This window comes from Hippichthys cyanospilos, chromosome 20 (genome assembly GCF_059441005.1).
Source record: "Hippichthys cyanospilos isolate Australia breed blue-spotted pipefish chromosome 20, RoL_Hcya_1.0, whole genome shotgun sequence".
Classification (NCBI taxonomy): domain Eukaryota; kingdom Metazoa; phylum Chordata; class Actinopteri; order Syngnathiformes; family Syngnathidae; genus Hippichthys; species Hippichthys cyanospilos.
The window spans coordinates 548,156-569,606 of NC_142388.1; the positions used below are offsets into that span (position 1 = coordinate 548,156).

The 21,451-nt window shown below is 48.6% G+C and overlaps 2 protein-coding genes across 3 annotated transcripts in view; one reads left to right on the top strand and one right to left on the bottom strand.

The window, feature by feature from the left end:
* The window catches only part of LOC148406787 (steroid hormone receptor ERR2-like), a 55,827-nt gene that overhangs the window by 29,950 nt on the left and 4,426 nt on the right, over positions 1-21,451 (bottom strand). Inside the window, exons 5-9 of one of the 2 annotated variants that reach the window (XM_088403245.1) lie at positions 20,904-20,971; positions 19,882-19,985; positions 19,507-19,617; positions 17,943-18,048; positions 17,688-17,799 (exon numbers count right to left, since the gene is read on the bottom strand). In XM_088403245.1, the coding sequence (XP_088259371.1) occupies positions 17,688-17,799; positions 17,943-18,048; positions 19,507-19,617; positions 19,882-19,985; positions 20,904-20,971 (501 nt within the window). Of the gene's footprint in view, positions 1-17,687; positions 17,800-17,942; positions 18,049-19,506; positions 19,618-19,881; positions 19,986-20,903; positions 20,972-21,451 lie in introns of those variants that run through there. The other variant, XM_088403246.1, reaches the window with a different exon arrangement.
* LOC148406788 (transforming growth factor beta-3 proprotein-like) lies at positions 4,486-9,582 on the top strand. Its single transcript, XM_088403926.1, has 7 exons — positions 4,486-5,082; positions 6,365-6,528; positions 7,622-7,751; positions 7,828-7,935; positions 8,205-8,370; positions 8,436-8,589; positions 9,208-9,582. The coding sequence occupies exons 1-7, from the start codon at positions 4,743-4,745 to the stop codon at positions 9,364-9,366; spliced, it is 1,221 nt and encodes a 406-aa protein (XP_088260052.1). The 5' UTR covers positions 4,486-4,742; the 3' UTR covers positions 9,367-9,582.

The window sequence follows — 21,451 nt, forward strand, 5'->3', positions numbered from 1 at the left end:
ACTTGAAAAAAAGATGAGCTCACTCGGAGACTTCTCGGTCAGAGGTCAAGGGGCCCAAAAATTTTGCCTCTATTTAATATACAGTACATGCATACGCACACACACAGAAATCAAAGTGGGGGAAAACACAATTGGAGAGTTCGAGTTTGAACCTTTGCGAGTGGCAAGCCAGGATTTAGCGAGTGAGGCCACCTTTTGGACGCTTCGGATTGATCAAGCGTTTGAAAAAAAGTGGGGGGCCAATATGTGGAACTGATGTTGAAAATTACCAAACGATTGGGATGGGAAATAAGCTCAACGGTTTCGATCGCTGCGCAAATAGGGGTTAAATATAAAAAAAAAAAAAAAAACTCACTTTGGGAAGTTTATTTACATTTACTGAACAATATAAATTTGACATGATCTCCACTAGTCAGGAAATGTGTTGATTTGATTTATGTGCATTTAGATTGCCTTTTTAATGAATATAACGATAAGCTGAGTATTGAAAAGGCGCGGTTTGAAACTGGCGAGCGAGCGGCCTGGCCGAGACACCTGCGGTGCTCGCGCCGGTCCCAAAGTCGTCTCACCCATCACGGGCTCTCATTTGGCCCAATAAACGGCCAGAGTTTCTAGGGTTCCCGTCCGGCGTTTCTACGGTGACAGCCGGGGCCGGGGCCTCCTGATTGGACGTGGCAGCGACGGCAATTTGCATGCCAGACCATTTCTCTTCATCATCTGGGCTCTCCTCCACGCCGCAAGAATGGAGAACAAGTCGCCGCGCGTCCTTGTCCTACAAGGTTAGCGGTCCATTTCATCTGCGCGTGGGGGGGGGGGGGGATTGAATTAAAATAAATGATGGCCGGACATTCATTGCATTGCCGAGAGGGGGGCGAGGCTCGAGAGGAGTTGGCGGGCAAAACTTGAGAACGCCGAAAAATTGTGAAAAAAAAAAATGTACGGATAAGGACCGCTTGACTCATTCAATCCCAAAGACGCATCTATACGTCTTTACAGTCTAGACGTTCAATCTCACGTACTAATTTGCAGATTTTTTTTTTTTAGAGGAAGAATAAGAGAAAGTGGAAGAAGACAACCAGGACACAAAAGTCGACGAAGAAGACGACAAACGGAGAAGACGACGAAAAAGAAATTGACAGAGACAGAGGAAGATGAAGAAGACCAACAAAGAAAAGACGACAAAGATCAAGACTACAAAACAGAAATCGATGAAGGCGTAGAGGAAGATGAAGGAGACGAACGGAAAGAGGAAAAAGAAGACAAAGAAACATAGTGGAGACAAACAGGATGAGGAAACTGAAGACAAAAGACAACCAAGAAGACAAAGGAGACGCTGACAAAGATGAAGACAAAGAAAACAACCGGGAGGTAGGAGAGAAAGATGGCGAAGAAGACGGCGAGAGCGTTTTGTCTTTTGTTTTTGCGCGAGGATGCGGGCGGACGCCGATCGCCCGGTTTGTCCTTTTGGTTTTTTTTGGACCCCGAGGACGCGGCGGCTAAGTGGCCCCCGGTTCCCGCGGGCGGGCGAGCCATCGAGCGCGTCGGGGGGGCCGGGCCCCGGGGCTCCCCGGGGCGCTGGCTCCGCTGTTATTTTTACCCGGGAGCTGACGCCAACAAATATTTATAGCTGTGGGCGGGTCGCGACCCGGCGCGGCCGACGAGGCGAGACCGGCTTCCGGCGCCGACTTGCTTGCTCGGCAAATAAAAGGAGGAGACGCAAATGAAAAGCTGGAGATCGCCCAAGTCAGACGCGCAGCAAAATCCAGTGACATTTGCGCTTCCTTTGCCAGGGCGCAATTGCTAACCTTTCACCGAGCCTTTTTTCCTTTTTGCTTCGCCGCCACTAGAACTTTCCGATAACTGATAATACTGACATCATACCGATCATATGTAAGTAAGAGTAAATATTTTCAACCGGTATATAACCGAATATTAAACGATTTATGCAACTGAACAAGCGTTACCCTCACCCCAGTATACGTAGCAAGGGGAAATTGTCCCTTGTTGGCAGTCGACACTGCCCTCTGCTGGCGAATCGCGTCCACGCAGGGTTGTATTTGTTTATTTGTTAAAGCTCCGATTGGCTGGCGACACGCCCAAAAGGCCCCATTCGCAAGCCTCAGAACAATTTGCAGGGAAAACTCTACGTTATTACATTTGATGTTTTGTTTTGAACATATTTATTTTGTCCGATTTTTGAGACTTCTTATTTTGAAAGAATTGTCATCTTTTTTAAAGAATTTTCATCTTTCATCTTCAAATAATTAGTCTTGGTGACCTTTTGTATAAATATTCATGCACATGGGCAAACGTTGCATTGGCTGCGGGCCAGACAGACACACACACACACACACACACACACACACACACACACCAAGTTTGTTTACTGCACACATACACACATTGTTGCAGTCAGTCATTTACACACATGGCGCAAATACACACACAAGAACAAACACAAACCGACAGGTGAAAACACATACACGCTTCTTCTAGTAGAGCGCCGACAACAATACACGCCCAAAGAGACGTAAACAAACATTCAAGCAAACGTGGACACAAATGCTACGTACACGCGCACACGCATTGACATATCTTTGCGGCCACACACACGCCAGGAAAGGTCAACGGGGGCGCATCCTAATTCCCCTGTAAAGCGCGTCAAACAGATTTTTACTTCTTCCCAATCCTTTTCGGACACAGTACAGTTTTTGCTATGTTTGGCTTTATTTTCAGTTTTCCTTTGTACTTTTGTATGGGCAAACTGGATATCATTTTTATATTCAGTACATGTTCAAAATGCGCTCACAATAAAATCATTCATTCAATCATATTTTAACGGCGGCCTTTTCCTTCCCTGGGGTATTTGCGGTTCATTGTGTCGATGTATTACATTTCGTGTTCGATTTCTTTTCGTTGGTCTTCATGTGTTCTATCCAGAAAATGGATTTCACGAACAAATGGGAAAAAGATCCATTCATTTTACAACGATATCTTTACAGATCACTGCCGTTATTGGCTGAGAATTGGGACCAGGCCGGCACGCATTGCAATAACCCGATGAAGAGTTTGAAACATTTGTGTGTGTGTGTGTGTGTGTGTTAAAATGAAAATCCTTAATCTGGCGTCCACTGACTTCCTGTCTAGACTCAGTACAAGGACGCCAACTCGAATCTGGCAAACTCCGTTCAGAGCGCGCGCGTGTGCACAATACGCGTACTATAGCATTACCAATGCGCGGGTGTGTGTGTATAATGTATGTGATGTGCAAGATCAGACGTTGGTGCGTATGTGGGGCACGACGTTGGAGATTCGAGACTTTTATCGTCATATTCATCGCAATGCTACACAGTGAATTTTTTTCTCTGTTGACTTCCCCGAGCAGACTACATTCAATAACGGGACAAACAATACGGTGGGCGATCCAAAAGAAAATGTGGCACTACACTGAAGGCGCGCAGCTCGTCATTAGGATTTGCCTGTGTACTGAGACAAGCGGATGGATAAAAAAAAAAGATGTTCTAGAAATGTGCGTCATCATATCTGAGCACGAAAACTGATAATGATTGTGTGCGGGAAGGACGTGAGCGGCGCCGTCAGTGAGTCAGGCCCATCACATGACTCATTTCACTTGCATCATCACTATTGTGGATTTGAGCGGGTCCTCCCGTTAGCATTGCTACCCCCAAAAGCGTGACTCAGGCCCCCTCCCTCACCCTGGAACTTATGGAGGCTGGGGAGAAAAAAAGAAAAAAGTTCGGGTGCGAGGCTGCCTCTTTTGGTTTCTTGGGGTGTGATGAGATTTTGTGAGTCACCCCAGCGGGGGAAAGACTGGGAGTACATGTGAACTTTCACCGTCTGGGTTGATGTCTGGGAGTCGCCGGACAGCCCGGGCGCTCCGACCGGAACACCAACTTTGGGATTTTTTCCTTCCGAGTGCGACGGGTAAACAAACGCATGGATGGCTATCCAGAAAAGGATTTGTACTTTATTGTGGTAAGAGTACAACTAGCTTCCAAAAGTCAACATTTTCAAGATCATTTCTTCTACGTGCACACACTAGTCCAAACCCCATAAGAATTTTCCCTCATTTACGTTACATGACCAAAAATACTAACCAAACGCCAAGAAGGGGAAACGGAACATCTTTCTTTGCTCTTTACTTCCCCTTTTGTTTTGTGTGCTGGCCTTGGAAAAAAAAAAAAAAAAAAAAATATATATATATATATATATATATATATATATAGGAACGAATCTCAGAAGCTCTCAAAAGCAGGAAAAAACCTGATTTCAAACGACAAAACAAACGAATTGTATTTTGTTTCTTTTTACCATCGAGTGAAACACACGAATCTCAGAAGCTCTGAAAAGCAAGCAAGCTCCCTCAACGGCCACACGGTGGCGCCAGAGGCAGGGGGAAAAGACCCTAACGGCCCAAGAATAGCTCCAAAGTGACTAATGTGCTCCAAAGCCAGAAACAAAAGCTTCTCTCACGTGTGTGAGTCACGAAGGGGGGGTTCCGGCCCCTCCTCCGTCGTCGCGGCGCCCTGCGCGCGGGCTACGATAAAAAGCCCCCATCTCATTCGCCAGCGTCCGAAGAGCCGGCAAGGGATGAGATGTAGCCGCCGCGTCCGAGCAAGCGCAGCAGGTCAAATCGCCGGGACTTTTGTTTTTTCCCCGCCGAAACGTCGCCCCCATGGGCGCTTTGTAACGGGATCGGGCGGGGCCCCCCCCCAGCGAGGATGCGGGCGCGCAAAGCCCTGCCGTGCGTCCTGCTGCTGCTGCAGTGCGCCGGGCTGGGCCGGCCGCTGTCCACCTGCGGCGGCGTGGACGTGGACCGCGCCCAGAGGAAACGCGTGGAGGCCGCGCGGGGCCAGATCCTCAGCAAGCTGCGGCTGAGCGGGCCCCCGCGCGGCCAGGGGCCCGCCAAGGTGCCCCAGCAGGTGCGGGCCCTCTACAACAGCACCCGCCAGCTGCTGCGAGAACTGGGCCGGCGCCGCCGCCAGACCTGCGGCGCCGACGACCACTACTACGCCAAGGAGGTCTACAGGTTCGACCTGCTTTACGGGCCCGCCGAGACCAGTGAGTAACAAAGTGTGCGGCGTCCCGACCTTTTTGGCCAAACCGGCCTCGTGTCGGCCCCGAGATGACGAGATTCCAATTTCAGGCTCGACGACTCTCGCGTTTTTCACGTTGCAAACCGCACCGGATTAAAAACTGCGCGGCAACAAAAATTGAACAGAAAACGTATTTCGCACCGACGCTTATTGAGGTCTTGCATTTTTCGTCTTGACACGCTTCCTCCACCGACAATTTACACCGTAGAACTAACGGACATCAAAGTGACATTAGCCACGGCTGACATTGTACATATTCACTTAAGACACACGCAGTATGTGACGCCGCACGTTGGGCTGTCGCGTCTGACGTTGTTAGCACACCGATAGCACTTTAGCAATGACATCACACAGGAAGCTCTTGGCATGACCCCAAACTAAACTTCAGTCGACTTAGGCGCTCAAAATAATCCCAAAACATAAGTGTTATTGTTCCTCATTGACATGGAAATGATTACTAGATCACCGGGAATGAAATTAATTGTCCAATGATTGTATAAAAACACCGAAAGATGACACCGGGGAGCTGACATTTCATCTAGCTGGGGACATACAGATTTTGTGCCGAACACATATGAACTACAGAAAATAATTGCACTAAATGATAAATGATAGTTCATTTGTTGACCAAGATAGGATGAAACCGCCGCTTTACGTGCCATAGTTCCGTTAAAAAAAAAGAATACGAATTGGGTGCTCTTATTTTCTGCCCTTAATACACTAGTGAACGGAGTTCGGCTCAGACCCACCATTTGGTCACTGGCAAAATACGTGATTGCAGATGAATCGCTTCGACCGTCAAATAGTCCCTCCAACTTTTGCGCTAGCGGCGGCGTTGGGGAATGAATTAGCACATGAAGTTATTGGAGTCGCTCGTTATTTGCTTGGCATGAAAGATCGTGTCAATTGGCGAATGAATGACATCATTCCGCGTGCTTCGAGGGGAAGAAAGCCGAGAAGGCGATCTTCTCGGAGACGAGGCGGCATCAAAGGAGAGCCGCGCGTGTTTTCTAGCTCACGTACGCGACGCGCGGCCACTGGGCGCGCTCCCTGCCAAGTCGGAGAGTGCGGCTATTTTTTGTTTCTTTGCGCGCACATTTGAGAGCGTCAGACGGGCTTCAGAGCGAGCGCCAAAAGAGCAACCCGTCTGCTTGAAAAGATAAGCGACTCCAAAGTCCGGTGTTTCTTGATCGGCGCCGTTAGCGCGAGTAGGGGTCCTGAGCTTTCCTTTGCGGCGTCCGTCGCAGACGACCTGCCCCGCTGCCCGAAAGGCGCGGCGTCCAAGGTGTTCCGCTTCAACGTCTCCACCATGGAGAGGAACGCCAGCAACCTCTTCAGGGCCGAGTTCCGAGCCCAGCGGATCCCCAACGCCGGCGCCGGGCGCCACGAGCAACGGATCGAGCTCTACCAGGTGCGTAAGGCCCCCCGTCCCTCGTCCGTCCCCTCGGCCGCCGGAGAAGTCGCCGGATCCGCTCGGCCATTTGCGTGAAGAAATGGCGCTTTGGGAGCCGGACCGAAGGCCGGCGGGTCAAGGTTCAGCAGAAGCCGGGCCGGAAGTCCGCTTCTCTAGTGTTCCCCGCCAAATAGCCCATGTTTAAGATGCTAATCTAAAAAGCGCGCTCTCGACTGCCAAGTGGATTTATGCGACGCGCGCGTCCAAGGAAATGTCATTAAGTCCCCGTTATTGGCTTTTAATGTCCTCAAGACGGGGGAGCCATCCAAGCGTAATTACCGGCCCTAATGCCAAACAGACTCCGACGGGCGCGAGCAGAGCCCGAGAGGGCGGAAAGGGGCCAACGGACGGACAAACGAGCCGTCCCGAGCGGCCGTAATGGTCTCCAGGTGTCCGGCTCATTTCCACGCCGACCGAGGTGCCAAAATCCACAAACTAAGCGACGGCCAGCGCGTATCGAATCGCATTAGCACCTTATTCCAAATAGAGGCCTAGTCACGGATCATTTCTGGGAAGTTGCAAAGCAGAGTTTGATTCCAAAATAGGTTTCGGTCACGAGACTTTCGAGCTCATCCGGTTCGGTAACAAAAATGTAGGGGATCCGTTCCTTGTCACTTTGGGAGTCCTTTTTGGCTACCAGCTAGCACTCAAAGTCACTATTTCAGGTAGGACTCCTGGCATCGTTTGTTAAATGCCTTCTTTTTCTTCAAAGTCGTAGGCTCGTCACCTGTCTCTTGAATGGGCATTTGCCCCTTCCCAAAGATGTCTGTTTCTTACCCATCTTGCTTATTTCTTTATCTCGCTATAAAAAAAAACAATTACAGACGTAAACCTGTTGCAGACGGTGCGCAGAACGTCTTTGAAAATATGGTAGGTTGCGTGGGGTCAACGTGGACACTACTTGTCCAGCTCTGCTACCTAATCGCCTCGTTTGTGAAGGCACTTGTTTCTTAAGAAAGTTCCCCAGGTCAAGAAAAAAAGTCTTCCCGAGTAAAGATTCTGTTCTATTCTATTCTGGTGTGGTGACCGAGGCCCCGCGCGGCTTTTACAGATCCTGCGGCCCAACCAGCACATCGGGAAGCAACGCTTCATCGGCGCCAAGAAGGCGCTGACCAAAGGCGCGCCCGAATGGGTCTCCTTCGACGTGACCGACACCGTGCGGGAATGGCTGACAGACAGAGGTCGGGACCGGATCCGGCTCTTTTTTTGGGCTTTTCCGTCCGCCGCAGACCCGACATTGCTCTGATGTGACGCCAGGAAGCAATCTGGGTTTGGAAATGGGCGCGCACTGCCCCTGCCCCACCTTCAACCCCGACGGCGACGCGGTCGACAACGAGAGCCAAGTTCTGGACGTCAAGTTCAAAGGTATCGGAGCCGTGACGGCGAGGCGGGGAAAGCTAACGTATTTCTCCGTCGAAGTTGACCGGAGTGAAACAAAGGCATACCGCGTATATCCAGCCGGAGCTATTTATCGCCATTTTAAGCCACGTAAACGACGCGATATTTCGCATTGGAAAAACAACGGTCCGTTCCGAGTCGTGCGGTTATAAGTCGACCGCCCCTAGTACGGGGCTTGAAAAGCGGGAAGAAAAAACCAGGGCTCGTACTCGGAAAAGTAACTTTGCCCTCGCCAGGCGTGGACGGCCAGGACGAGCGGAGCCGCTTGGACCTGAGTCACCTAAAGAGGAGCGAGGAACAGAACCCGCCCCACCTCCTCCTGATGATGATCCCGCCTCACCGGCTGGACTCGGAGTCCTCGCACCGGCGCAAGAGAGCGCTGGACAGCGACCGCTGCTTCTCGTGAGACGCGCCAGACATTAAAAGGGTAAAAATGAAGTCAAAAAAGCTTGTCGGCCGGCCCGCAGAAACACGGAGGAGAGCTGCTGCGTGCGCCCACTGCACATCGACTTCCGACGCGACCTGGACTGGAAGTGGATCCACGAGCCCAGCGGTTACGACGCCAACTACTGCTCGGGGCCCTGCCCCTACCTGAGGAGCTCCGATACGCCGCACAGCTCGGTAAAGGAAACAATAATAAAAGCATTTTGCAAATTTTGCATAGAATTCCACCAAAAGGGTTCGGGTCGTTTTCAGCCAGCGCTTTTGAGATGTGGCTATATCCTAATCCTACACTCGCTTCTCTTTAAAACGATAGAAACTACACGGAGGTAGCTCAAACTCCGTTCTCCGTTTCCCGGTCCGCTTTGCGCGGCGTTTGCCGTGAAAGCTTGAGCTTGCGTTCCGGTTAACCGACGTGGCCGTCGTCGGAGTCCTCTCTCAGCGCCAAGCGTTACGGGAAAAGGTTCCCCTAGAGCGCCAGACAATTTTTAGCATTTCCAAGGCCCACAGCGTATATTGAAACATGGCTGTTATCATATGAAAGATTGATTTCAGTTCCTTCCAATTCCAAGTACTGTATGTGATGTATGGCAACAGTGCCATCCAATGGGCACAGTTATTACTACGGCGCATTGGCTTCATGTTAGCTAAGCGCTAGTCCGGGGTGTCAGCTACCCTCCAGAAAAAACAACTGAATTTTACTATGTATTATTTTTAACACCAATTTAAGAGAGGAGAATTCTGGGAGGGTTTCTGAACGGGATATGAATTGACGGAAGCATTTTGGTGCGCCTGCAGTTGCTGAGCCTGTACCACACTCTGAACCCGGAGGCGTCGGCCTCGCCGTGCTGCGTCCCCCAAGAACTGGAGCCCCTCACCATCCTCTACTACTCGGGGCGGACCCCCAAAGTGGAGCAGCTTTCCAACATGATCGTCAAGTCTTGCAAATGCAGCTGAGGAGATGCATCACCCACCGCCCATCACAAACTAAACACTTCTCCATTTTTTTCCCTTTTTTTTTTGACATTTTTGAAGCTGGAGATTTTGCTGTGGCCCTCGACGTTTTTAGTTCTTCACACCTCCGTAGAATTTAAAAGAACGGCGCTTCATTCATTTTGTTGAGCGGCAAGCTTTTGTCGTCGATTGTAATTAAAGGGAAAAGTGAGAATTGTATTTTTCAAACGTGTTTTGATTGCAATAAAATCACGGGGTCAGACGGCGGCCGTTCCCAGGCCCCGCCGTGGAAAGGCTTGCGTAATAGTGCGCCCCCTCCCACCCGCGCGTTACGCACGCAATTCGCACTATAGCGTTAGTGGAAAAGATGGGCCAGGGGCCCGGCAAATATGTAAACTTGGCTAAACAAATAAATGTCTCCACTAATAAAGTCTGTGCGTGTGCGCGTGTCACCTTGCGGGTGTTGAAGAACACAGCGTGGCGATGATAGAGATAAATGGCGGTACAAATGTGAGGGAAAGCTTTTAGTCGGCAAGGGAAGGAGCCAAGTTTTCGTTTGAATGCCAAAACACTCCTCTGGAGCTCAATGAAATTTAGGAAGGAAGCGTCCTCATGCTCACCAGGGTTTTGCACGCTTCAAGTCTGGGAGATCCAAGAGTTTTTTGTTAAATGCGTAGTAAAACTAAATGATGAAATTCTTGTGTTCGCTTCCCTAGCACGCTTTCGTTCCACACAATAGAGCAAATCAGAAAGTAGACGATAGTAGGAAATATAAACAGTAATAGGGCAATTTTAAGTTATAATGTTATATAACTTATAATGATATAATAATATATAAGTTATAATGAGGCACTCATAACGGAATAGAACATATTATGGGCTAGGTGGAGTGGAAGAAACTAGGATGCGAGAGCAAAATATCACGTAGTGCAACATATGGTGTCGGAAGGTGAAATTTGAAGACAGATGTTTAGATGCTCGAGCTTTCAGTATACATTTTCAGGACATAAAATGTGAACGTAGTCAAAAATGTTACGCCGGGATTTATTTCCAATAAATCCAATTGTCTCAATATATTGGCCAACCCTAATTGAACCCTTTAAGTGCCAAAGTAGCAACTTTTACAGTATCCTTTTACCGTTTTTAAGCTAGGACCTCTTAAAAGTGATACAAATGAGAGAAAAAAAAAAACCTCGCGAAACAAAAACACAGGCAGAGCCGCAGCGACCGCATTTATCAAGCGAGACAATCCGAGCGCTTTGTTACGTAACGCCGGGCGCGGCGGGAGCCGCCCCGAGACCACCGGCTCAGCGCTCTGCTCGCTTCTACCGGCCCTCAAGACAGAAACCGTTTGCAAATACCGGAAGCCATTTCTTCCAGGGTTCAGCATAAAACAATTTGGACCTAGCGTTGCGACAAAGTCTGCCTGCTAAACGCTAAAAAGTGCGTTTCAAGAAAAAGCAAAGAAAAAAAAAAAATCGGCCAAATCGCGCAATTGTCTGAGGTTCTCAACAAGGGCTCTGTTGCGGTAAGCGCGCAAAAAGCGCAAAGCGATCCGGAGCGTGTTGGAGGGAAGTTGTCGCTTGGCTTCGGATGGGAAAACCATCAGCGGCGCCAAGTGAATCAACAGATGTTGCCGGAGAACACGCTTGCCGGCCGCACATCCTATGGGGGCGCCATAAAAGCGCCTCGGGAGACTGAATGCACGGAACGCTTCCCCGCGGGTAGAAATACGAGCGCGCGAGCAGACTTTTTAGATGGGCTATATCCTTACTTGCGATAATTGGCATCGCGGGACGAGCTCGAAGGCTAAAAGAAGCGAGCGGACCGAACCGACGTCCGAGTCCATCCCTGCGCGCGGGTAGAAATACCACTCAGACCGAGAGGCTGGCGTCAAACTTCCGACGTCTCCGGCTGATTCGATTAAGCGCGGCAAAGTCCGGCGGTTGGATAACGCGGACGTTTGTTGATCGCCGTCTTTTACCAATCGCCGAAACACAGATGCTGCGGAACTGAAAAGGCCGCCGCGACGCAAGAGGATTACCGTCCAGTCCTGCCAGCTAGAGAAAATCATCATTTAAACAATCAAAAGATCACTTGACCAAACGTCTCTTGAGTCCGCGGTGGCTTTGCCTAGCACTTCTTCGCTCATTCTTTTTTTTCGTCAGGAAAACCGCTAACTTGACATTTGAAATTCACAAGTTATGAAGCAGCGCGTCCGTAACCCCGACCCTGCGCTCGCTAAGAGACCAAAGCGGGTAGCAGTCTGCCGCTTGCCACAGAAAGGTCTCGCTCTGTCGACAAAAATCCAAAGGAGGAGCGTATTTATCGAGCGAATTCTTCCGAGAAGACAACGGGCGACAATGGAGGAGGAGGGCGACGGCCGGCTCGGAATGCGGCGCAACGCCGAGCGCGGGGAGCGGACAATCCTTCGAGGATTAGCAGTCAACACTTGGGCCGGCCGCCCGGCGGCAAAGGAATGAGGCGTCAAAAGGCAAATTTCAGCCGCCGTTTTGCACATGAGCGGAGATGGCGGGGGCCGCAAGCGGCGCCAATCGCGACAAAAGGTGCAGAAGTCTTTCAAAAGATAACAGGCAAATCCTAGCCCGCCGCTAAGCCCCCTTTTTGGAAGGTATCAAAAAAGGGGCGGACCAAAAAAGCGGAGCGCTCTGACCGCACGAGCGCTCGCCCAGCTCAGCGCTTTTCAACGCCGGAGTTGGTCGGAGGCGCCGCCGACCTTCGGCGAGATTGGCGTCAGGCCTGCCCCGTCGACTGGGCCCCATCCTTTGGGTTCCGTTTGCAATTGATATTAGGTAATAAATTGCTTGCCAGCGAAAGTTGAAGGGGGGAAAAAAATCAAAAGAGTCCGACGGCGGCGCAAGCCATTCGCAACGTATGTAATGGAAGGCCCCGATTCCCAACGGCGACGCGCGGGAATCGGACGGCGCGAGGCCCCCGCCGGACCGCCCCTTCATTCCCGTGAAAATCCCATGGGAGCGCATCAGCTTTCGACGTCACGGCAACGCCGGGAGAAGGAAATGAAAGGGCCGAAAGGATTTGGAGCGCGGAAGGATTAGGCCTCCAAACCTCGAGGAGTCATTTCCCGCTTTGCCGGCAAGCTTCCACGCGCGAGGTCGTAAAACGCCACTCCAGTGGAGCGCGGGCGGACCTCCGCCGAGGCCCCACCAGCCTCAATTTCATACGCGCCAAATCCAAAGATGCTCGTTGACGTTTAGACGTTGACATAAAAATGTGGAGGGTGACTATTTCGATAAACTACGAACGTTGTACTCAATCGCTTCGTCTGAAAACTTGTAGCAAACGCTGCGACCGGAATGCGCAATATTTCCACGGCAAAGGTGGAGTTATTCTTCCTTCCTCAACCCGTCGTTGGACTGATATTTTTAAGCAGACGGCAGGGAGCAGCACCTTCGTAGTAATACAGTGACAATAAATGTCCCTCTCAGCCCCCCGCATGTCAAGAAGGTAGGAATAAAAATAAAAGCAATAAAGAAAGATGAAGCGAAAAGAGAAAAGTGCTCATAGGAAGCTCGACTTTTTACCACGGCGTTCGAGAGTTAGCCGAATTAGTAGCTCCAAATATAACCTTGAGATGACGTGATGGGCTTTGCCGCTATTCGCGGCGCCCGTGGAGCGTATCGATCACATAAGTGCTATGGATTAGCAAATGTCAGCCGGCTTTTACAAGGTCGGCGTGGCATCGCCACGAGCCAAATTCACACTCAACTTTTCAGCTGTTGGAAAAAGGCTCCGCCATTTTTTGGGAACTTTTGACTTTAATGGGGAGGGATGAGTACGGCCCTCACTCTTCGATAAGCGTTTGTTTGCCCAGGACGTCGATTGGCGGGCGTCAACACTTTGAGTGACTTAAAGGCTGCTTTTAAAATCCATTTTTAAGGCCATAGGCGGGCTAGCAAATGTGGCGGTATCACCATCATATACCAACCGCAGTAGAACACCCGCACGACTATATTCTTCATCATCGATATAGAACTATTACTGCAGCTTATCGTGTCATTTAAAGCAATTTTATTCAGGAATTTGTTTTTATGACTAAAACGTTCAAGCAAAACAATGAAAGTCAATGTTGGCCAGCAGTAATAACATCAATATGGCCAAACACGTTAGACTAAAGCCAGGTTGCCTCGAAATGAGCATTTGCACGTGTTGCAATGCCACCATCTTGTGGCCAATAAGATAACTGCAATCAAGTTCTATGTCGGAGGAAAAAAAAACAATCGCTGTATTAAATTTGTTTTATGTCGATAAAGGGTAAACATGAGTGCTTGATAAATATATATACATACAAATGTATATATAGAATAAAAATCATTGGTGAATGTCATCGATGTCACGTTCATCTGGTTGACAAAAGGGCTGCCATTCAATTTCTCTCGCAAATCAAAACAGTCGATAGGTTTAGAAAAATGCACACTTTCAATACTGACGCGGGTAAAATTGTCAAGGCGCAAGCAATCAACGAGCGCCGGAGGTATTCGAAGTAGGTATAAAAACGGCCGCGTGATCGTGTTAAGTCACGTGAGGAAACTATCATTTCAACAGGAATCATTATACAGATGAAAAAAAAATAAAAACACATTACAATTGTAAATATAGCGCTGCTGTCCGATGTAGACTGCGATTTTTTGCCCCCGGTTTAAAACTTGGCTTGTTGGATGACAGCGCCCCCCCTCGGCCTGTCAGATGGTCCCTGCAGATGGAAACACACATCTTCAGCACCACCCACACAATACACGGCACTTACTTTTTTTTTTTTATTCAAACTCACGAGAACACAGTAAAAATTAACAAGCTTTTTTTTTTTTTTTTACGGTGGCCCTGAAGTGCAAAACACACAAACAAAAAAAGGTAATTGCAAACAAACAAAAGCACCCAACAAAAGAGAAGCACACAAGTAAAAAAGCACAAGAAAAAAAGAAGCAAACAAGACTTTTTGCTTTTGACAATGCTTTTGATTCCTTGCATGCTCTTTTTTATTGTGTGCTTTTTTTTTTTTTTTTACCATGTGTGCTTCTCTTTTGTAATGTATTTTTGTTTGTGACGACCTTTTTTTGCTTAGGTTTTTTGTTTGTGTGATTTGAATTAGAATATTTTGGAAAACGATAGCATTTTTTTAATCAATTGCTGATTAACGATTATGGAATGTCATTCATCCATTTCCGTGTGATTTGCTTTCAAAGAAACTAGTTCGCTCATTTCCTTCATGATTCATAAACGTGAGAGTGACCAGAGCGTTTGTGTATCTTTTTTCAGGCTGAGCGTCCTCTGTCTCCCTCTTGTGGAGAAAAGGAGGTAGAAAAAGAGCAGCTCCGTCAAGTATGTTGTGTCGCTTCACGGGAAAAAGAAAACAACGTCTTTCTGAATAATTGAGAGGTTTAACTTTAGAATATTGATCTCGTCCCTTACAGCCAATAATCAGGCTTCTATCAACTGAAAATAATTCCGTTGAATAATTGTAAATTGACTGACAGCCAACATTTAAAATGATTCAATTGGTGTACCACCAATTGAATCATTTTTCAATTGATTGAAGCCTGAACAATATTCTTAAGTTAAACCTCTCAATTATTTCGAATGACATAATTTAGAAAAAAACTGCTCCACCCAGTGGCGTGGGTGTGCAATTACACTTGACGAGGCAACCGCAAAGCCTGCTGGCCAACTTGAAAAGGGCCGAGTTAAGCGCGGGTTGGCCTTCATTTGAAATGCCAGACCCGATTGTAGAGAAAGCCAAAAAGCGGCAGCAGATCGGCACAGCGCGGGATCATTACCTTGGTGCGTTTGCGGGCAGCGCTATGATTTGCTGGCATTTTTTGTTTGTTTACAAAACGCTTTATTGAGAAGGCGGAGTCTGCGATGTGGAGACTGAGGCCGCGGCGTCTCCTCTGGATATCATGGCCTCCGCCTACAATCACAAGCGCCCCGTCACTCGCGGTTTTTGATCGGGACACATACAAGCGCTGTTATATGACGCACGCATGGCGGGTTACGTGAAAAAGGGAGGCGCAAATTAGTGGGCACGGAATCACATGTCGGCGTTTTGATCAAATTTGTTGTGAGTGTGAAATCACGAGAGGCCGAAGAAGCGCAAGCGCATAATCGATCCCTTCCACAGAATGCTTCATCCAGTCGGTTCATCTTTTGTGTTCCGTGCTAAATATGCAAAACGGATTTTTAGTGTATGCGAAAAGGTGAGCGGGGGGGTCGCGAACGGCCGCAGTTGGGACACGCCCGGGTCATCTCCGGGACGGGCCCGCCGAAATCTCCTCGGCCCTCAAATGTCCCCGAATCATTCAAATTTCAACACAAAGCTCAAAGTTGTCGGAAACAACTTCTGATGAAAATTTTCGAGCGTGCCAACCAGATGAAGACCACATGCGGGAGGAAGAGAGACACGAAAAGGGCGGAGCCATGAGATGCGGGAGCGGCCGGCTGTTTTTAGAGAAGCGCGCATAAATACGGCGGAAGCCGGTTGACACTTACTTCCCCTTTGGCCAACGTGTTGGCGTTCTGCCGCCGCAGATCCGACTTGATGAAGCCTGCCGGTCATTCAAAGACGACAGCAATCAAGACGACGCCGCGCCCGGGAGTCGGAAGGAATACCTTCCCCGTCGCGTCTCGAAAAGTTCACCGAACCGCGCAAATTAAGCTTGCTTGCCGACCTTCGGCGATTCAATTCAAAAAACTAAAAAATAGACAAAATAACCAAGGGGAAGGCGCTGACCACACAAATCCAAAGACTTTGCTTAGCGCAAAAGCGGAATAGAAAAGAAAAGAAAACAATCCCTTTATTGTCACTGTATGCTCCACAAAGCAATTGAAAACGCTGCTCAGATAGGTGCAAAATACAAAAAGATGAATAAAAGGATAAATATTAGAGAACAAAATGCAATCCTGTTTCACGGTTTTAAAAAAACCAATTGGCGTTGAACAAGCGGTTTAAAGGTCATATCTTTGCAACGGAGTTCAAAATTGTGCTCATTTTTTTTCCATGTGTGCGAATCTTTATCCCTCCATTTGAACTTTTTTTTCTTACATTTTCTAAGTTATGTATTGTAAGAAACATGCCTTTTTTCCCCCCACAAAAACAACATGTGGTCCATAGTATACAATTTTGGTACAATTGAACCCCTGGGAGAAATCTTGACCCAAGTCGAGCTTTTAGATGTTTATATTGTGTAATATCAAAGGAAAAGCATACGTAAAAAAACACTAGGAGGCACAAATACTGCAAAGATTGTCAAAACATGTCAACTTTCAATACGGCCACCCCTTCTAAATGCTTGCAATCGTTCGCTGCCATTAAAAAGTCCAAAAATTGTCGATTTCGGACGTGCGCGAATCCCTTCAAAGGCGATTGGCGAACGGCGCGCAATTGAAATTTTCGCGTCGAGACCCCAAACCCACCGGGGGGGGCGGGTTCGCCGAACGGCTCGGCCTGACTCCCATGATGCACCGTGGGAATTGAAGTGGGCTAAAGGCGTTTATTTCGTGCAACGCGTAGCATTATATCCGCGCATCCCCGCCTGCGAAATCCGAATACTACGAAAAACCATGAAAATCTTGAAAGGCCAGAATGTGAAAAGCAGCACCCGGGAAACGTTTCCGGCCGTTCGGACGGGATTTGGAAAGCGATGTCGGAATTGACGGCGCTCGCGCGTCGCTGGCCGCAAAGGTTAAAAAAGTGTTGGCCAAGACAAACAAAGGCATTGCACAAGCGCCGGGCCGACAAATCATTAAGCCGCATTTGGCGCTCGGGCGGCCGCCGGCAATCTTGCTCGCCTCATTGACTATTTTCTTGCAAAACTCTTGCAAAACCAAGGCAAAACGTTTATTAACAACGCGACCGAGCGCGCAAAAAGGACACGCTCGGCGGCTCGGCTCGTGTGCCCGCGAACTTGGCAGACAACTGCAACAAGAGATGAAACCGGCAGAATTATGTACACTAAAAAGTATAAGATATTGAAAAATACATTTTCTTTCTTTCAAAAAGAAAATATTAAACAAGGAAAAGCCGAGCGCGGATCCGTCATCTCCCCTCAATTTTAGCGTTTAAAAAAAGGAAATAAAAATACACTCCTGAACAATATCTGCAAGGGTTTACATTCTAGACTGAATATTTGTCTTGTTCACAACTTGAGAGTAAAGACAAATAAAGATTCTTTGCCCTCGGCGCTATGAAGTCAACTCTCGCGACGGACGGGAAGCCGCGGGTTTTTTTGTTTGTTTGGTTTTTTGTTTTTTTTTTTTACAAAAAAGAAAAAGGAAATAAAGTCTCCTACCGGTCATGACGGCGCCCACCAGGAGGAAGACGCACAGGAAGACGTTTCCGGGCAAGGTGCCGAATCTGTCGATGATTTTGCCCTGGCAGATGGTGAAGATGATGCCGAAAACCTGCGCCGGCACAGCGGGTCAAAACAAATGCAACAACAACAACAACAAAACGTCTTTTTTAAGGTTGAAAATGCGCGACTTATGTTATGGGGTCTCGGAACCCGATTTCATCGCCCCGCGGCGCCTACGAAGAACGGGCTAACCTGCGCGGAGCAGTTGAGCAGCCCGGAGGACGTCCCCTCCGACTCGGGATAGGTGAGTTCCACGGCGTACTCGAAGCCCAGCGGCAGGTAGCCCGTCATGAAGAACCTGAGCCGCGCAAACACACGCTTGCTCTTTTCTGCTTTTCAAGAAAGTTGCCCTTTCCAGATGAAAAAAACAAAAAAATAGGGGCCGATTTCCTCCCGTGGGGAGGGGAAAAAAAGAAAAGAGTATCGGACAAGCGTCAGCGGAACATTTTGCCGGTCATTGCGACAAAGACGCCGCTCTTTGTCTTAGCTTTCTTCACGTAGGCGTTTGTGAGCGAATGAATGAATGAATGAATGAACGGCCTTTCCCCAAAAGACACTTGATCTCCAAACTGTTTTACTGATCTCTCCTCAAATTCCTCAACGCTCTTAAGCCGGACCTTCCGGCACATTTTCTCATTCTTTTCTAGAAGTGTCTGAAAATACGTAGCTGTGAAAAACTCAACTAAGTTTGAAGGTTATGCATTACTTGAGGTAATTCAGTACGAAAGTAGCACCTAAAATAATTGACTAGGAAGTCATTAAACATTCCCGGTAGTCCATTACTTTCGGTATCAAGACAATCATTACTGTAGGTACAAAAGTAACCGATTACTTTAGTACATTTAGGACTTAAGGTAAGGCCTCACTTTAGTATAGTACCTCAAGTACTTCAAAGCGCTTCAGTACCTAAAGTAATCCATTTCTTGAGGTACAAAAGTAACCGATAACTTGAGTACTGAAGGTCATCCGTTACTCGAGTATAGAGCCTTAGTTACTTTAAAGAACTTTCGTATCTAAAGTAATTGATTTCTTTTGGACTTAAATCAGGAATGACCGGATTCTTAATTTGCCAGCGATTTTTCGACCATCCTTTAGCCAAATTTGAACAGTTTTCAAGTTGGACGCCGCATCGAACGTCTGGACGCTGAAAAAAATCCGTTAAAGGTGCCGGAACTAGGACGTGCGCTCGCATTGTTTTCTAATAGCGCACGAGAAAGGAGGAGAAAGGCGATAAGCTTATCACAGGGAATACCACAAATTCCAGCTAGCCAACTTATCAAAACATGAGCATAAACACCGACAATCTCTCTCGGCTACTTTGCCAAGCGCAACGCGCTAGAAGCGCAGCACTGCCACACCGCCGGGCCACAAACATGAAAAGCAGCAGCTTTGTTTTTTTTTAAACTGTCACAAAGGTTAGCGTGTGAGAGAGGAAGCAGTTCCGCGGGGGGAAGCGGCAATGCAATTCTGCCTGGTGACTTGGAAATATTTTTACGTTCGGTCCAAGTGGCAGACACGCTAGAAGGAGAGGGAGAGAGAGAGAGACACCTTTACTGTACTACGACACCGGATCTATTTTTAAATACGCTGGCTTTTTCTAAATGAAGCCCCAGATCCCCCATTCAAGGTTGCCAAAGGTCACCAAACTCTCACTAGGTCGGACCGTTGGAATACCGCGCCGACACAACGGTAACGCACCCGCTTGAAAATCTACCGGAAGACATTTGTGGAAATTGGCCTAGGTCGGCGAACATACCCGAGAACTCCTGCGGTGATGAAGACCACCCAGAGGTGACCGAGGCCGAGCGTGGCGGCGTACGCGATCATCCCCGCCAGGGACAAGAAGTAGACGGCCAGGGTGGTCTGCCTGCAAAACAGGGCGAGCAACAAGCGTCTTCTTTTCAAAAAGAAATGAAAAAAAAGAATCCTGTTTTGTTATTTGGGCTCCAAGGCAAGCGTTTCCCCCCACTGGACCGCGCACCAGATTTTGCGCATTCCAGCAATGGCAGGACAATACACTGGGAAATAAACAACAACAGGGGTGCCGCTCCGGTCCCCTCGAGGGGCCAAAAGTCAAGTTGAAAGCCACACCTGCGTCAACATCCCCATATCCCGCTGGCGCCCCACTCACTTGTAGGTTTTGGTCCGGTCCAACCACACCCCGCAGATGAGCGAGCCCACCATGCCGGCGATGACGATGGTCAGGCCGATCCTTCCCGCGTTCACCTCTTCGCCCTGCCAGGGACGTTCATGTTATTTCGCTTTTGAAACAGGATTGGAATGAATAAATCTCTTGCACATAGGCGAGTAGGGATGCGGGTTAAGAAGTGACGTCGTTCCAGCAACCGACGGGCACGTCACAAAGCGACGCTCTCGCCGATCGGCTCTTAGCCGAGAAACGCATGTTGAATATAGAGTTTTTCCGAAATGTATTTTCATTGTTAGAGGGATGACGGCGGTTTGATTTTCTATTGGGGCGGGGAGACGATGGGCGGCGACGACGGAACGACGATCGGCTGACCGCCGATTAACCCCAAGTCTAAACCTGGGCTGACGAAAGGGGGCGGGGCACTCCGCTATGCAAGAAAGGCATTCTTATTGGCTCCCGCCAGGCCTTTCGCATGCAATGTTCCAGCGGACTAAAGTCAATATTTCAAGGTGTAAACGTTTTATGATCCCTTTGTTTTCCATTGAAGTAGCGCGCACACGGTCTCCGATGGCGGTCCACCGGCGTTTACGCTCGTTTCATTTTGATAAAATGAGATAAAGCCGAGTGGAGCGTTTGCTTTTTTTGCCCGTCGGCGGGAAATGAAGCGAAGCGCGCGTTAAATTCAACGGCGCTGATATTAAACGCGACGACGGCGACGCACGCGACGGGACATTATGACTCGCGTGCGTCAGCGCTCATCTGACCGGGATCCGCGCGCGGTGGAATGGCACGCTTGCGGGAGGTCTGCCGAGGAAGGCGTGGATGGCTCGGACCGGCGGCGGCGTTCAAACTAAGGCCCGGGGGCCATTTTTAAGCGGCTCGAAATGACATTTGTGAGGAATACTTTCTTTTAAAGGCAGAGCTTTTCCCGCAGTAAAAGTATAGTATACTATATAGGGCGCACAGAATAGAAGCGACAGCATCCGCTATGGAGCGGGACTTACCGGGTAGTGCTCGATGATCATGCGGTTGAGCAAGGTGCCCACGGCGTAGAAGCAGCCCACGTTCAAGCCTGCGGGCGCACAACATCGCGCTAAACACGTCTTCGAGGTTTTATTGTTTCGTCGTGTTGTTTTCAAGTCAACCTAACAAAGTGGAACAAAAGCACGAATTCTCCTACGAAGCCTCGCCGACGCCGCCAAAGAAAAAAAAAAAATAAACACAAAGTGTGGTTCTGTTCCGAGGAATTTAACAATGGCTGGAATTGATCGGTTTGGCTGGTGCGCCACCGCAAACAATTGATCAAAAGCTTTGAGGCTTTGAGGTCCAAAAGCAGCCTTGATTTTTTCCCAGTGCTATTGGACCATTGCCGTTTGAAGGGATTTTAATTGAAGTCATAAAGCCAAACATTTGTTCCAAGGTTTGACGTTCGGAAACTCATTTCATCCCCAAACGTTTTTCAGACCCCCCCCCCCCCCTTTTTTTTTACTTCGACTTACGCAATTGATTTGCTGAAGTCAATTCATAACGTGAATTTTTTTGATAACACACT

Excerpts from the sequence above, each read along its gene's own strand:
- LOC148406788 (XM_088403926.1), top strand. The coding sequence starts at position 4,743 with ATGCGGGCGCGCAAAGCCCTGCCGTGCGTCCTGCTGCTGCTGCAGTGC. Across the intron at positions 6,529-7,621 it reads AACGGATCGAGCTCTACCAG|ATCCTGCGGCCCAACCAGCA; the intron begins GTGCGTAAGGCC and ends CGGCTTTTACAG. Across the intron at positions 7,936-8,204 it reads TCTGGACGTCAAGTTCAAAG|GCGTGGACGGCCAGGACGAG; the intron begins GTATCGGAGCCG and ends TGCCCTCGCCAG.